This window comes from Nannobrachium achirus (assembly GCF_963921795.1).
Source record: "Nannobrachium achirus genome assembly, chromosome: 17".
Classification (NCBI taxonomy): Eukaryota; Metazoa; Chordata; class Actinopteri; order Myctophiformes; family Myctophidae; genus Nannobrachium; species Nannobrachium achirus.
Window position 1 is genome coordinate 15,044,928 of NC_137824.1, and position 16,826 is coordinate 15,061,753.

The 16,826-nt window shown below is 41.1% G+C and overlaps 1 protein-coding gene across 1 annotated transcript; it reads left to right on the plus strand.

The window, feature by feature from the left end:
* Positions 1–2,921: 2,921 nt before the first annotated feature.
* On the plus strand, positions 2,922–12,885 carry rab9b (RAB9B, member RAS oncogene family). Its single transcript, XM_080745592.1, has 3 exons — positions 2,922–2,982; positions 8,784–9,066; positions 9,767–12,885. Exons 2-3 carry the CDS (start codon positions 8,917–8,919, stop codon positions 10,226–10,228), a joined length of 612 nt encoding a protein of 203 aa, XP_080601718.1. The 5' UTR covers positions 2,922–2,982; positions 8,784–8,916; the 3' UTR covers positions 10,229–12,885.
* The last annotated feature ends 3,941 nt before the right edge of the window (positions 12,886–16,826 follow it).

Sequence of the window (16,826 nt, forward strand, 5' to 3'; positions counted from 1 at the left end):
TTAACGCTTAGGGAGGGAGTAGGGGGGGCGACAAATACATATTAATTGGTGATCCTTGGCATTACAATGTTTGAGAACCACTGGTTAAATGTATTTTTAAGCCCAAATAAGCAACTTTAGAAACAAGCCCAAAAATCCACAACTACCAATATTTACAAGCAACTTCACAGAAGTCGCTTATAATAAGCGGATATGGCAACACTGAGCTGCAGTCTTTCTCTGATCTTTCGACTTCTGCTCCTCCAAATCCCCGTCTGTTTACCTCCATCTACTGGACTGGAGTGGAAACAATATTGTATTCTTCTGTGGATGGATGTGTATACATAATATTTATTTCTGCACGCATTGTTTTAATGCATTAATATTTATGCTATTGCTAATTTTCACAGTTGCTCTTGTAGGAGCTGTTTATGAACGATGGGAGCTCCAGTCCAGACAGAGCTGTCTGGATCCCATAGCGCGAAGGAAACGTCTGGGTCACGCTGATAAATGATTGGCTGGTTGGTTGTCGGGCAACCGCTGACTAGTAACTGCATAAATAGCATGATATGATCAGAATGTATGTATTTATTAATTAATTGATTGATTAAATACTAGTCATAGGATCTAGATCAGGGGACAGCAACCTTTATGAAATGAAGTGCTATGTTTTTATTTTCTAGATGGTCAGTGTGCCATCATGATGATGTCAACATACAATGACACCCCATCAAACCTCTGAGATGTTTTGATTGACATTGTTATAACGATCATTAGACTCAGTTCAGAGTTTTAATTAATGTAGAATTATGTGCAGAATGTAATTTGCTGTAAATTAGGTGGCTTCATTTAATTGACCACGTTTAAAAAATGTATTTGATATTTAAATTATAAATCCTCTCTCCCATACTTCTGCGTCTGCCACTGACTGCCAGTGTGCCAGTGAGATAGATCAGAATGATCCTCCCCTGTGCCAATGTTGGCAGTTGGCACCTGTGCCAAGTGCCTAGTGCCTACTGTCTTGAGCTCTACATCACACAAATAAATAAATAGTCCAACTAGAAAAATATTGTTCCTTCGAAACAATTGTGGGCTCGCTTCAAGCCAGAAAACAATGGCTATAAAAGCACAAAATGTCAAGATCGCAGGCAGTGCTCTCTTTGACGTTACTGACGTCAAAGATTGGTCCATTTTGTTCCAAAAATGTGTTGTGCAAAAGTTGACCCGCTGGTGGCGCTATAACAGGCCAATGTAAGAAGGGTGGTATCTGTTCCTTGACCTATTGGGAATGTGCTTGCAAGATTTCACGCACATTGCAGGCTGTGTTCATGATTTGAGGTGTTTTTGGCTTTGGCCACTTTATCGCTGCTTGCAGCTATATTCATTATTATTTTAATATTTTTGTGTGTGTGCACTTCATAGGCATATTAGATAAAGGTCCTTAGATTGTGTGTAGAATGTTTCATGCAAATTGCAAAAAAAAATCCTAACGGGTTTAAGCGTTTCACAAACTGCTCAAAATGATATAGCGCCCCCCTTTGGCCAATTGGGGTAAGATTGGTTTTAGTGATATTTGGACTAACACTCTACATCTTTGCCAAATGCCATGAACATGTTACTTTGCATGTATGATTTAGAGGCAGAAGAATAATTTGCATAAAACTGCAATATTCATTGAATTTATTTAAAAAAGCATGTTTCAATTTTAAAGAAATCCGATCTGACAGATCTTTAGATATCGGTCCAAAGTTCACGTAAAAAATGTTTTGTGCACGTGGAGCGAAAATTCCAGAATAAAAGCGGGTTTACGCGTTTTACAAACTGCTCAAAAGGGCGGAAAATCGAAGGGCGGAGCTTACTTAACAACGACACAGATGTCTTCCGCTCGAGTCAAAGCACGCGTGTAACAAGTTGCATGTCTTCAAACGAAACGAGTCATGACTTATGCCCGTTTGAAGTTTGAATTTTCAAACGCTTCGTATAGCGCCCCCCTTTGGCCGATTGGAATAAAATTGGTTTCAGTGATACTTTGACTAACCCTCCACATCTTTGCCAAATGCCATGAACGTGTAACTTTGCATGTATGATTTAGAGGCAGAAGAATAATTTGCATAAAACCGCAATATTGATAGAATTATTAAAAAATTATATTTCACTTTAAAAGAAATCCGCCGAGATTAGTTTGACCGTATTGGTCCAAAGTTCATGTGAAAAAAGTTTTGTGCGCGTATCGAAAAAAACCCAGGAGGAGATAGATTTTTACTGTTTTTCATATAATTCCGAATTGTGGGAGACCTAAAGGTCAGAGGTCAAAAGTCAGAGGCTAAAAGTTGTTCGGCATGAGGAGACGCATACGTGTATACAGGTTTCATGCCTGTACCTCAAACACAGCATGAGCTATACCTGTTCAAAGTTCGCACTTTCGAAGGCTTCGTGCAGCGCCACCATTTGGCCGATTGCTATAAAAAATAATAGCGCACTTCGCCACTGTAAACTGAACACATTGATGTTTTTATTTTCATTTTCTCACTAAGTATGTAGGAGTAGAAAGGAACCGAAGTTCCCGTCTACTGTCTGACTGACTGACTGACTGATAGATAAATAATGACAATATCTAAAGTGTGCTCGCCTTATAGGCGAGCCCACAATAATCAACTAACTACCAGTGTGTAACCTGGCATCACCAGACTTTCCGCAGTACCTGTCGTAAAAGCCCTTTTCATCTTTAAACCAGTTCCATCCGGTCTAGAGCCCGCCTACCTCAAAAACTTCAACTTCAGTGTGCTTGAAAAAAATAAAGCACACTTGACTATTTCCGGATCCGCTCTAGACCGGATCCACTACCGGCAAAGCTAAATTGCACCCAGTCTAATCCAATCACAGCGCGAGCATCCTCCCCGCCCATGGGATCATTGTAGACCTCCAGACTCGGCGAGCCGTCAGTCAATCTGGAGATGCAGGGAAAACTGGAGGAGAAGACACGCAGCAACAACCAACTTATTGGTAAAAAACTACTCAAATATCACATTACACATCATTATTACAACCGTAGCTTTAGTGCTTTGCTCGGGTGAGTGTTTGTTTGGCTCTTGTCGTTGAGTTAACCGCTTATTCAGGTAGCTGGTGATGCTAACGCATGATGCTAGCTGCAGCAGCCAGGGATGTCAACAGTTTAATATACACACAAACCCACTAGCAGCTTGTTTGCTATTTAGCTAAAGAATATAAAATACTATTGCTGATTCACGTTGCTAGACATTGAATTTAAAATCAAAATAAACATAAAAGAGAGTTAATATTAAACATTTTTTTATTCTGAGTTCCTGGCTATATTGTGCGTTTTGGCAATGATTATTATGTTTTTGTTTTAATAACAAAGCACTAAAGCAGGTTTATTTTTATGGGCTCTGTCACGAACTGACAACAAGCAAGTACACGTTTTGGGTTGGGCGCATGCGCAGTGGGGTGTCTGTCTCCTCCTAAAGTGATCTTGTGGTCCTGACTCATCCTTGTAGGTTGGACCTTGAATTTCTCCTCTCACTGTCCTGATAAAAGCATTGATAAAAATTAACAATTGACTTCATATTTTGAAGGACACAAAACCTGACTGACTAAAGCATGCGTCTTCAATAGGGGGTCCTCATAGTTACTACAGGGGGTCCTCCAAATCTTTGTCTGATAGAAACTTTATTTTCTCCTTTTTTTTCGCGTCTATATTCTGAGAACTTTGGCCAAAAATAGCTGATCTTGTGACTGTGAGCTTGTAGATTTGCTATTTTTGGTAAAGAGCTTTGGTGTAGATGGGGGAAAAAGAGCAGACCAAGTGAAAGGTCAAGTTTATTAAGTATTGACGGTTCAAGTGGTTAAATATCTGAAAACACTAATTGACATGAATCCAAAATACACTGACGATTGTGCTGTCAAATGATGAAACTATATGGAATCTATGAGGTTGTGGGGGTCCCTGCTTCATCTGATCTCTCTCTCAACTAAGGGGTCCTTGGCCTGAAAACTTTGAAGATCCTTGGACTAAAGGGTTGTTGATCTGCAACATAAATGGGAAGTTGGGGGATAATCATGTGAAGATAATCATGGTGATACAGCATAGCAGTAACCACAAGGGAACTATCACCTACTTATGTTTGCCTAGTTCACAGCTTGCCAGCCAAAGAGCAAAGGGTCTTGGTTGTATTATCAGCAGAATGTCCCTGAATCTAGTGAAGCATTACCAGCACAAGTCAAGGCTGGTTTGCTATTGAAGATTGAAGACAGGTATTATTTAAAATAGCCCCCTACACACACACACACACACACACACACACACACACACACACACACACACACACACACTGTATTTTGTGATAACATTGTTTTACAGCGTTATTTTGTCAAATCTGTATGGTGTTATTACAATATTACGTGTACTTATTGGGGTGGTTGTATTTGGTCTCCCTGCTTGAGACATTTATTTAGATCCTGTTTCTGGTTGACAGTTGACTAGTTGACAGTTGGTACTGCCAGAAGTCAGCACTTTACTAGCCGCAAATTGCAACACTAGATTTTGTTTTTAAAAATATGTTGAATCTAGGGTTGCAAATACCTCCCATTGGCACTTTGGCAGCCAATACATCAAAACAGTTTTGCTATCTGATTTTATTAAACAATGTCAAACAAATATTGCAGCTTTATGGAAAGCTTGATTTATCCTCTTTTAATTTGCAAAGTGTTTGTTTACAGTGGATTTTTATGAAACCCTAGATTAAAAAAATCTAGTGTTGCAATTTGCGGCTACACTTGTACAAGAGGCCTGGGTTCAAATCTGGGGTGAAACAGTAAAGTTACAGAGGGTAGCTTTAAAATGAGACGTTCAGAAAAGTTGATTGTAAAGGTAGCAGAATGGAACTGCAAACTAATGTCATCACAGGTCAAGTGTACTGCACTACATACTGTACTGCAGGGGTTTTCAAAGTGGGTGACGGGGCACCCTGGGGTGCCGCGGCGGCAGTCCAGGGGTGCCGCGAGATAATTTTATAATATTTGGAATTTATTTGGACACTAACAAATATTTAGTATCATTTTAAACTTTAAGTACAAAGTTATTTTCAGTCAGTTCTAACCAAAATGGCTATTATCTCAACGTTTTCCTCGCAACATAATCACTAAAATATCGTCACTGTCGGGCAGAAACCTTGTATCTCCAAGTTTCAAATGCGTACGTCTTTTGGTAAAGCAACGCTCTGCTTCATCATACAAGACTGTCGCACAAAACTAGTGAAAACAGCCAATCTACAAGCACACATCGCGAGGCGTTGTGTGCTTGTAGATCTGCTGTTTTCACTAGTACATTTTATAGATGATAAATACAAAACAAACAGTTTTGGACATACAAGGTTTCCACCCGACAATGACGATATGCTATAAATATAAGGTGCTGGGCCTGAAAATTATAATGTAGGGGTGCCTCGGATTAAAAGAAATATGTATGGGGTGCCCTGAGACAAAAAGGTTTGGGAACCCCTGCTGTACTGTACTGAGTACTTGATATTGGCCTACACATGACATTGGAATGAACTCCCCATTGCAATCAGAACGGCAGACTCACTCCCAATCATCCGCGAGATAATCAATCTGAAGACTCGCCTCTTCAGACTCCACCTTACCCTGTAGCACGTTGCCCTAGCTCTGGTCCGGAGTGTTAGCGAGGTCTCTAGGGCTGTCACAATTATTATATAATCGTCTAATCGTGATTATTTGACATAATCGTGATTATTTTTCATAATCGTCATAATCGTTTCCATGTCAAAAATAGTGGAAATAGCAGATCTACAAGCTCACAACGCGTCGCATCGCGACGCGTTGTGAGCTTGTAGATCGGCTATTTCCACTATCAATGTTCTTTTTTAAGTATAAAGTTGTCAAATATGTCAAGTAATTTCTTTGTATATTTAGGTTATGTGTCATATCTACCATGAGTAACTTCAAAGCCAAAAGCCAAACAGAAATGTAATTGTCAACGACAAAAACAAAATTAAATCGTTAATCGCAATTATTTGAGAGAAAATTAATCGTCAGGTAAAATGTCATAATCGTGACAGCCCTAGAGGTCTCTCTAACGCTCTGCTAGGAAGCAGACTCAGATGCAGGACCAGGAATTACACTGTCCCACGAGGGCTCAACTTCAGTCAAAATAAATGTAATTACTTCGCTACTCACCTAAACAAAGGTAGTCTTGTTGAAAGTCTATTCTCCGTGGTGGGAAACCTCTCAGCATAGGGATGGGACGATAAGCAATATTATCGTTTATCGCGATAATAAACACTCACGATAATCGTATCGTGGAGATTTAATTTATCGTGATATCGTCCTCCGTCATGCACTGGGATCAATTCACCTTTTATTTGCCGAGCTGCATATCCACTACCACTTAAACCCTCTATAATTGGTAAAAGGTACTTATAATATACGTACTTGATAGTCTTTTTTTCACTCTCTATAAATGTCTTTGCCAAAAAATAGCCGATCTACAAGCTCACAACGTGTAGCGTTGCGACGCGTTGTGAGCTTGTAGATCGGCTATTTATTGGGAAATGTTCCGCCCTAGTATAACGGATTTTGATTATCGCGATAATATTGTCGCGATTTCTTTTGTCACAATAATCGTGATATGACATTTTCATATCAGCACCCCACCCACTCTGTAAAACACACTATTTTTGTGTCATGAAATAAAATGCATCCAACTCGACAACCGCAGACACAACCCGGAAATAAGAATACTCAACTGCTGCGGTCGAGGTGGATGCATTTTGTTTCATGACAAAAATAGCCATGATGACCTTGCAGGCTTATGCAAAGGCTAAATTGTAATTTAGATAGGATGTTATGCCAGGTCATTGACTGTTGAGAGAGAGATGAAGCAGGGACCCCCACAACCTGTTCATAGATTCCATATAGTTTCATCGTTTGGCAGCACAATCATCAGTGTATGTTAGATTCATGTTAGTGTTTTTTCTGAAATTTAACCACTTGAACCGTCAATACTTAATAAACTTGACCTTTCACTCTGTTCTTAGTCTGCTCTTTTTCCTCTCTACACCAAAGCTCTTTGCCAAAAATAGCAGATCTACAAGCTCACACCGCCTCGCAGCGCGAGGTGTTGTGAGCTTGTAGATCTGCTATTTTTGGCTAAAGTTCTCAGGATATGGACACTATGGTTCAAGTGCATGTATATGAGAAAGGAGAAAAAAGGTTTCTATCACACAAAGATTTGGAGGACCCCCTGTAGTAACTCTGAGGACCCCCTGTTGAAGACCCCTGGTATAGATCATAGATTTGTGTTGTTGTTGTGGAGAATCTACTGCTAGACTGATGATAAGTTATTGGTTTACCTGCTATGAACCTAGATTACTATTTCTATGCATTTGATGTCTTACCTCGTGTTGTCCTTGCTTACTGTAAATCGCCCTGGATTAAGAGTGTCTGCTAAATTGTAATTGAAATTTGTAAATATCTAGCGATATTTGCAGTGCTCTGTCTGGAAGCCTTTCTACTGTGGCTTAAAGGCTCTGTGGCGCTGGCTTAAAGGCTCCCAGTCTTCTCCAAGATTGTTTTTCGTCCAAACGATAACAAATACAGCTTTGACTGGAAGCCCCTTTAAGCCACAGTTTGCGGACTTATTTTTGAATTGTCCGATTTCCTTTGGTGCTACACCTACTCTCTCTCCTCCAAGCGTTGATGTATTTTATATTTCTCTTAAGTCAGCCCAGTGCTTAATTTGTCAAGGAATAGGTGCCGGATCCTGGGCTGCGCGTGTGTGCGGGCTGGGTGCATAAACTGGCTTTTTTTAAATATGTTTTACCAATATTTACGCACCCAGTATAACATTAGCACCAACAATTGACACGTGGCACATCAGAACACTGGTAGTCAATCAATTCCGAATGATCAATCTGAATAACTGGCATATTTATATTGTTAACAAAATTCTATGACACCATGTATGTGTGTATATCGGTGTTGTTTTTGACAGCAAAATTTGATTTAGTTTGTCTTAGTCTTTTGAATAAAATGTAATGTAGTTTTAGTCATAATTTAGTCACCTGAAAAGTTAAGTTTTAATCTAATTTTTAGGCGACTAAATCTACAGTTGATTTAGTCGACTAAAATGTATTTTGGCAGGCCTTGATGACATTGTAATGGCTGATTTTACACTTGGTTGCGTTGCTTCAGCACGCAACATCTGAGAGCAACCAAACATAAAATGACTCTCTTCTCCATTAGTCCCTCCCTAACGTTTTAGTCTAGTTTTTATTTTGTTGACGAAATTGTCAATATATTTAGTCTTAGTTTTAGTCATCACAGCTTACTTTTTATTTCGTTTTCGTCAGTGAAAAAAACGCAGTCGACAAACATTTTTCGTCATAGTTTTAGTCGAGGAAATCAACACTGGTGTATATACTGTAGATTGTCTATTGTGTGTCACTGTCACCTAGAAGCACCACATCAGAAAAATTGCAAGAAATTGAACAAAAACATGAAAATATAAAGTAAAGAAAATGCTGCAGGCCAAAAAGATCTCTTATTTGGAAGGATGAAAACATATATGACCAGACAGCACTATTTTGACTGACAGGGAAGGTCCCGGATCCAATCAAATAGGTGCCGGATCCACCGGATCCAATCAAATAGGTGCCGGATCCAATCAAAGAGGTGGGGGAACATGTTCCCCCTCAAATTAAGCACGGAGTCAGCCTGTGCATTTCTTTAATTCTCTCTCCTCTTTGTCTCTCGTTTTGTCCCTCCAGGTTGAATTGACCCTGGTTGGTGGTCAGCCGCTTGGGGGTGGAGGGTGTGGGGGGGCTGTGGTCCCAGCGGTCGGCAGGCCCAGCGAGCGGTGTGGAGCGGTGCGGTGACGGTGAGTGAGACGGCGTGGCAGTGATGAGCGGGAAGAGCCTCCTGCTGAAGGTGATTCTGCTGGGCGACGGCGGCGTGGGGAAGTCGTCCCTGATGAACCGCTACGTCACCGACCGCTTCGACTCGCAGTCCTTCCACACCATCGGTGTGGAGTTCCTCAACCGCGACCTGGAGGTAGGCACGGTCGGACGGACGTAGGACCCGTCACAGTTATTACTGAATCGACAGCTGATCGCAATTCTTTTGAGATGATTGCAGTTATTTTTTGCTTAATTGTCACAGTCGTTTCCATGTTGAAAAATTAAATGGCACACTAGGGATGGGTATTGGCAAGAACCTCACGATACGATATGTATCACGATACTTGGGTCACGATACGATTTTATCACAATATATTGCGATGCAATACATATTGCAATATATTTGAGATGAATCACTGGAAGGCGAATTAGCTATTGTACAGCGACATCTAGAGGAGTGTCAGAACCAGACTTCTACCATTGGTTTCTATGCATGGGAACAACATGCATGATTTTTCTTTTTTCTCCCAAAGTATTGCAATACTACAGCCTGGAGTATCGATACAGTATTGGGAAATAAAATACGATTCGCGATTTATACGCATGTGTAGTGGCTATTTTGAAAGTATTAAAATGATTAAATATGCCCATATATGGAGATCCCTGTCTGTAGAACCAGCCACAGATATGGACTGTCTTCTTCCATATATGAGAATTCCCATATGAAGTCCTCCTGTTAGATATGGGCTTAATATTGATGATATTGATGTGCCGTTTCTCATACTAAACTGCGACCTTCGGTCGCAATAAATTAATCATCAAACTGTCCTGATGGTGACAAACAAACCCTCTAGGTGGACGGGCGGCTGGTGACGCTGCAGATCTGGGACACGGCGGGCCAGGAGCGCTTCAAGTCGCTGCGCACGCCCTTCTACCGCGGCGCCGACTGCTGCCTGCTCACCTTCGCCGTGGACGACCTGCAGAGCTTCCAGAACCTGGGCTGCTGGAAGCAGGAGTTCATGTTCTACTCGGACGTCAAGGACCCCGAGCGCTTCCCCTTCGTGGTGCTGGGCAACAAGGTGGACATGGAGGAGGAGCGCGAGGTGGGCGCGGAGGAGGCGCGCGCCTGGTGCGAGGAGAACGGCTGCTGCCCCTACTTTGAGACCAGCGCCAAGGACGACACCAACGTGACGGCGGCCTTCGAGGCGGCCGTCCGGGAGGTGCTGGCGGCCGAGGACCAGATCGACCACGCGCTGCTGAGCAGCACCATCGATCTGCACGGCAACCGCAAGCCCGCCCGCTCAACTTGCTGCTGATTCCGTCCCGGCGCGGTAGGGGTGGGAGATCCGCAGTGTCGTTTCTCGCCGATGGCCGAGCTGTGTCCCGGCTTCACGACGAGCCTGCTGAGGGTTTTGGTGTCTTCTCTTTGGTACGAGAGCCTGCTGAGAACGGAATCCCTTGAACTGAACGGAGTTCAAACAGTGTTGTTGTTGTCACACGGTCCACCGACGATGAGATTGCGGTTGGATTATGGATATGGCTATGGTACGGTTCGCAGCACGGAACGGGAACATGCGCTCTGACTCGGTTTCACTTCTTTATCTACTTCCAGCCAGTGTTGCACAAGAAAATGGTCACTCTTCTTTTCCAGCTTACGCTTTGTCTGTCTGTGTGTGTGTTGGGAGGCGAGAGTGTTATTAAATGTCCTCAAGTAATTTTAATGTCCCATTTAACCCTGTGGACCAGAGAATATTGTCCACGGTGCCCCAATCATTTCTCCTTTAAGAGCACAGTACACTTGTAGCACAGATACCCCTAGTCCTCGTACTGTTTAACTGCCGAGCTGCCTGATTCCTGTAGCATTTCAGCGGTACTCTAAACACGCCATTAATTTATCTCATAGTGAATCTGTCAGCCATGGCCGCGGGGCTAATGGAATCCAATACACAGGGCCCACAAACACTGCCCGTAAGTGGCCGCGCAAGTTCCTGTTCCCATCAGGCGTTCGTCCTTAAGAGCTTGACTGCATCAGTGTAATGGCGGAACGCGCACCGTTGAGGCGATAAACAATTTGTGGTACGTGAAGATGGCGGTGGTGGTGTGTTTTTTGCCTGTTAAAAGGAATAGGAATTGTGAGCTGTCACGACGGTGCGGCAGGTACAGGCTGTTGTGTTGGGGCCTCTTATTCGCTTGCTCATTACGTGTTTATCGCCACCCAGCTGCTCCAGAGAATGAGATTCACCAGAAGAGTTAGTGCTCACACGAGACCCTTCGGACGGTGTTAGGTCATTGTTATTTCATCCCCACCTACCCTATAGGTACTTACAAGAGGGAGGGGGCCTGTTTACTGGTTCAGAATCAATTAACCACTCGGAGCTCTTGTTTTGCATTCCGTTGGTGCGAGAGCGTCGCGTAAAAACAAACATGATCAACATAACGCGTCGCATGATCGCATCGCAAACACGCTTGTAGATCAGCTATTTTTGCAAATTTTTGAAAATGTTTGCATGTGACATGCTTAAAACGGGGAGGCCAGAGGTTGAAGGTGGTTAAAATGAAACAATAATAATATATTAACAATAATAATATATTGAGGCCTGTTGTTGCTTGTGAAGCATATCGCCTGTCTTCTACAATTAGCCCATGGGCCAGACCAGATGTCGGCATACCGAAAGGTGGCAAAGGTTACTTCGCATTTTTGAGAAGCTCTATATCTCTAGATAATATTTTAGTGTGATAACCCTTCCTGGGTCACAGCTAAATTGGTGTTATCAGCTGCTAAGTTGCAACCGTAGCAATGCCAGAAATATTTCTGGCATTTCACGGCGTGCACCTTTGGGTGGTGTAGGTTCCATTTAGGTTTCCAAGTTTATCATAAAGAGAGATATTCAAACTAGGTTGTTTTCCCATGATTCTGAATCCATTGCAAGCATGTGTTTTGCGCGAAAAACATTCCTTGGGCTAAAACGGCCCCCACAAAACTGTGAAAAGTGATGACTAAACCAAGTTTCCGCAGCTGATAACACCAATTTAGCTGTGACCCAGGAAAGGTTATCACACTAAAATATTATCTACAGATATCGAGCTTCTCAAAAATGCCAAGTAACCTTTGCCACCTTTCGGTATAGCAACATCTGGTCTGGCCCATGGACTAAATGTACCTCTATTCCTACTGGTGGCTTTTGTCTGCCATTGTTTGAGGTCGGACCTTTATTTAGCTTTTTCAGCATCTGATCAGACAGGCACGTCTGTTATTTTTTTAAGTGTTATTAATAAGGAGAGGTGTTTTTTCTTATGATGATGATGATCTTTATGGAATATTCATATTCCTGTCAGTTTGTCCTTCCAACTGCTTCGGCAGATGTCTCCGTTCCAGTCCTCAAGCTTTTGCCTGTTTTCTGCCAGTTTTCCCTGCTTTAATATATCACAGTTACATTATGCTAGTGTGTATACGATCCGCTGCCTTTAGCTCATTCTGTCTCATTTGTATGGAAATGGCCCGAGTCCCAATGCAATTATACCTTAACCTTATGTGGATTGTTTGTTCCATTTCCTCTGTGCATTTCATGCGGGTCTGGTCAGTAAGACAAGCCAGTGAGTTACATGACTCTAATAAAATAGCTTGTACTGTATGCTCGGGTGCATTCAGGTCAATGGCTGGCCTGGTACTACTTAACTTTATCTTTCACATTGACATAGGAGCTAACTTGACTTTTGTCCCTTGGTTTTACTGCTGTAGGCTGGAGGTCACTGCTGTAAAGACCCTGAAGGCTGATGTGTGACACCTCAGACGGGTATAATATTGACCACTTAAACCTAAATTATTTTATGCTTTAGCTAGTGAAAAATAGCAGATACACTTGCTATTCTGGTATTTTTGAAAAGTTGTGAAAATGTTTGCAAGTCTTTGAATATGTGTAATTTTAAAGCGAGCATTTGTAACTCAAATGTTGTTTTGCGGGTTAGGGTTAAGGTACCGTCACCTGGCACCGTCACCTGCCGCGGAACTGCAGCGGCAGACACTGCGGACACTGCAGTTCCGCGGCAGGTGACGGTGCCAGAGAATGTATTCGCTCTTTCTACTATTCTGTTTTTGTTTCTGTCTAATAGAATATATTAGCTCTAATTACCAACACATTATTTCTTATTATGGCTTTATTCTGTCTTATTATGTCTTAAAGTGTACTGTAAAAGAGGATGGGACCAATATTTTGAGATGGGGGGTCCCTGGCCAAATAAATATCATTTTGGGGGTTCGTTTGAGCACCACTGATGTAGAAACCGTGTTTTTCAAAAACCATAGAAGGATTTAGAACGCATAGGATCGGGTCAAAAATATTCAAAGACTTGTCCAATTGTTCACAATGTTTCAAAAATAGCAGATCTACAAGCTCGCAACTTGCTATTTTTTTTACAGTTAAAGCATAAAATAATGCATAATAATTAAACCCTCTAGCTAACCCTATAACTGTACTTTACACCGTATTCTTTTGTCAAAAATAGCCGATCTACAAGCTCACAATGCAACACAATGCGATGAGTTGTGAGCTTGTAGGTCTGCTAATTTTGTTTGCCCCCAGAATAGGGCTCATCTGGGGTTCAAGAAGTGCTTAACATTGTCAGTTAACCACTTTATGTACGGTACTTTACTTTATTGTACAACGAATCACAAAAATATAAACTCTAAGCTTGTGAGCTTTTTTGGCTTTAATATGGTCCAAAATAGGGACACAAGGGATTGAGTGGTTAATTGTTTCCAGTATTTTCATAGTATTTTGGTAATGTCTACCAAAAAAAGCCAGTTCAGTGTTGCATTAACAGGAGAAATAGTATTATCTTTCTTCCTATTCCATTTTTTGCATGTGTTTACAGATGATAATACATGTGTTCACTCATGTTTTTAGTCTATATGATCTCTTAAGAGTCTGATGTCAGATTATCTGCCTTTTGAAATGTAATTGTATTCAGAAGGGCTTCACTGTGAAAGTGGAAGCAATTACTTCTATTCTGGTTCTTATTATTCATTCTGGTTCGTCGAGGGGCCATTTTCGAGTGGCCCTGTGTCCATAGTATTCCTATGAATGGTTTTTATAAAGTGTTTTTGTCGAGGACGGTACCCACATTGTACAAATCTGATAACTGTGAACTAGGGGTGGGCGATATGGAAAAATACAATATCATATTTTCCCAAGCTGTATCACAATACACGATTTTATCACAATTCTTTTTTATGTTTTTCAAGTTACCTGTACTTGACAAAAACTAGACTCTCTGGGTTCCTTTTGGGAGGTCTAAATTGAACTTTACAAGTATGTAACTCTGACAGCATACAAACGACCAAATGGACCCTTACGGGTCCATTTGGTTTCATTTGTATACTGTCAGAGTTAAGTGGAGACCTTGACATTTTAAAGTTTGAGAACTTCTGATTTAGACCAAAACGTAGGTTTACATTGAATTAATGAACGTCTGTATTAACAGGATTTTTTACAAGGCTCCCTCAATTGTATCACGATATATACGATACGTCTAAAAAGGCATATCGTGGAGACATTGTATCGTCTCAACGATAATTATCACCATATCGCCCACCCCTACTGTGAACTCAGCTGGGCATTTTGAACAGGAAACAGCTGTCGGCCTGCGTTCATCTGGAGGAGAAAATGAGGGCTGAACGTTCGGATTTTTATTTGTGTTAATTTTGTTTTAACGTGTCTTACAGACTACTGTTTCTTTTAGTTTCCTTGCTGTAGAACAGGGGTCTTCAACGTTTTCAGGCCAGGGACCCCTTAGCTGAGAGAGAGATGAAGCAGGGACCCCCACTTAGTATTGTATAGAATTGTGTCGCAGATTAAAAATGTTCATAGATTTCCTAAAACAGCTTAGACTTGTTTGACAGCACTGTCATCATGTTGGAGTAATGTGTATTTTTAGACATTTAACCACTTGAACGTCAAATACTTTTTGACGTCTGCTCTTCTTTTCCCTCTATAAACCTCTTTGCCAAAAATAGCCGATCTACAAGCTTACGCCGCCTCTCAGCGCGAGGCGTTGTAAGCTTGTAGATCGGCTATTTTTGGCTAATGTTCCACTCAGAATAGGGATGCTAGGGTTCAAATAGTTAATGTAAAAAACATGGTCCTATCACACAAAGATTTGGCGGCCCCCCCTGTAGTAACTCTGAGGATCCCCTAGGGGTCCCGGACCCCCTGTTGAAGACCCCTGCTGTAGAAGATGTTGTAGCTTTAGCACAGCATTTCTTTTTTGTCATGATTTAACCTGAGAATAATCTGTAAAATAAGCTATTTTTGTCGTTTTCGATAACCTCTGTTGCTCTCTAAATCTGACTTTAACCAAATCACAACGTCGGATGATTTGTTTTAGACAAAATGTCTCGCTAATCTCAAAGAATGTAAAACCTGCATACTTTGGCCTAATCACTCTTATTGTCTTATATATACAATACAGAAGGGCATTTATTTTGTTAATGCTGTAAAAAAACTGACACTGAACCTAACTAACTTATCCCAGTGTTTTCCCCCCTGATCATTGTGCTTTAAGTGGTACGAGAGGAAAGCTGCATCCCTTTATTATCTGTTATTGATCCGATATGGATCTCTCCTTTTTTTTTTTTCTCATTTTGCACTACGGAGGATAAGACTTGGTTGTGTTTACAGACCGGCATAGTTCTGATTCTGAATGCTATCAATACTGTACGACAAATAAAACATGCAACAACGTTCCAAACAGAGAAACTTGTCTGTGGGTTTTGTGTTTAACCCATTTAGAACGGGTACACAATTTGTGTTTCATTATTTTTTGCTTTAACTATTGAAAAATAGCAGATATATACAAGCTCACTTTTTTTTTTTTTTTTTTGAAAAATCGTGAAAATTAGAATTTTGACCCGATTCTATAAGTGTCTTTTGAATCCTTCTAAGATTTTTGGAAAAAACCTATGTTTCTATGTCAGCAATCTGGCCAGCCATAGTCAAAGAAAAGGTCCTTTTCACTTGACTGGAGCTCAGTTAGTCTGTTCTTGAGAGACTACTATGTCAGTGGTTCTCAAACCTTTTCATGTGAAGGACCCCCAAAATGATATTTATTTGGCCACGGACCCCCATTTCAAAATATCTAGTTCCAAGGACCACCCAGAAGCAAAATTTGAGTTACAAACGTTCGCTTTGAAAATACATATATTCAAAGATTTGCACACATTTTCACGACTTTTTCAAAAATAGCAGATATACAAGCTCGCGCGCTGTGAGCTTGTATATCTGCTATTTTTCACTGGTTAAAGCATTCAATCATTTCTAGGCCTAAATGGGTTGAAGGAGTAGTTCACCCCCAACATTACTTTTCTTCTATTGATTACTCAGGCCATAGAGACTTGAGTTCAATAATATTTGTTTTTATTTGTCGCATCCCCAAAACAAATTGTAAATTTACCCCCATTGATTCCGGAGAGGGAACGGAACTAGATGGGGAAAGCGTCAGGTCAAGTTTACTCTAATAATTCTTTGTTTCTTAGGAATGCGACAAAAACCCAAAAATATTGAAATCAAGTCTCCTTGGCGTGAGTAATAATCAATAGAAATAAAAAGTCATTTTTGGGGTGAACTACTCTTAAGTTGTTTCTGATACTTAAAAACAGCATGACTTCATGGCTTTTTTTTGCTAACACTGTCTTTATTGGACAAATCAGAGTTAGACTTTTGCTAACGCTGTCTTCATTGACAAATCAGGCCTATAGGCAGAGAAAGAATAAGTTTAGAGACTCACAGAATGGCAATGACAAAGGTTTCTTGGCGGATATTGTACAACATCAGTCTGTGTCCTCCGATACGGCTTGACATATTGAGTAAACACTAGCTAACAATGGAGGGAAGTAAATTCTCTGGAAACACCTCAAAT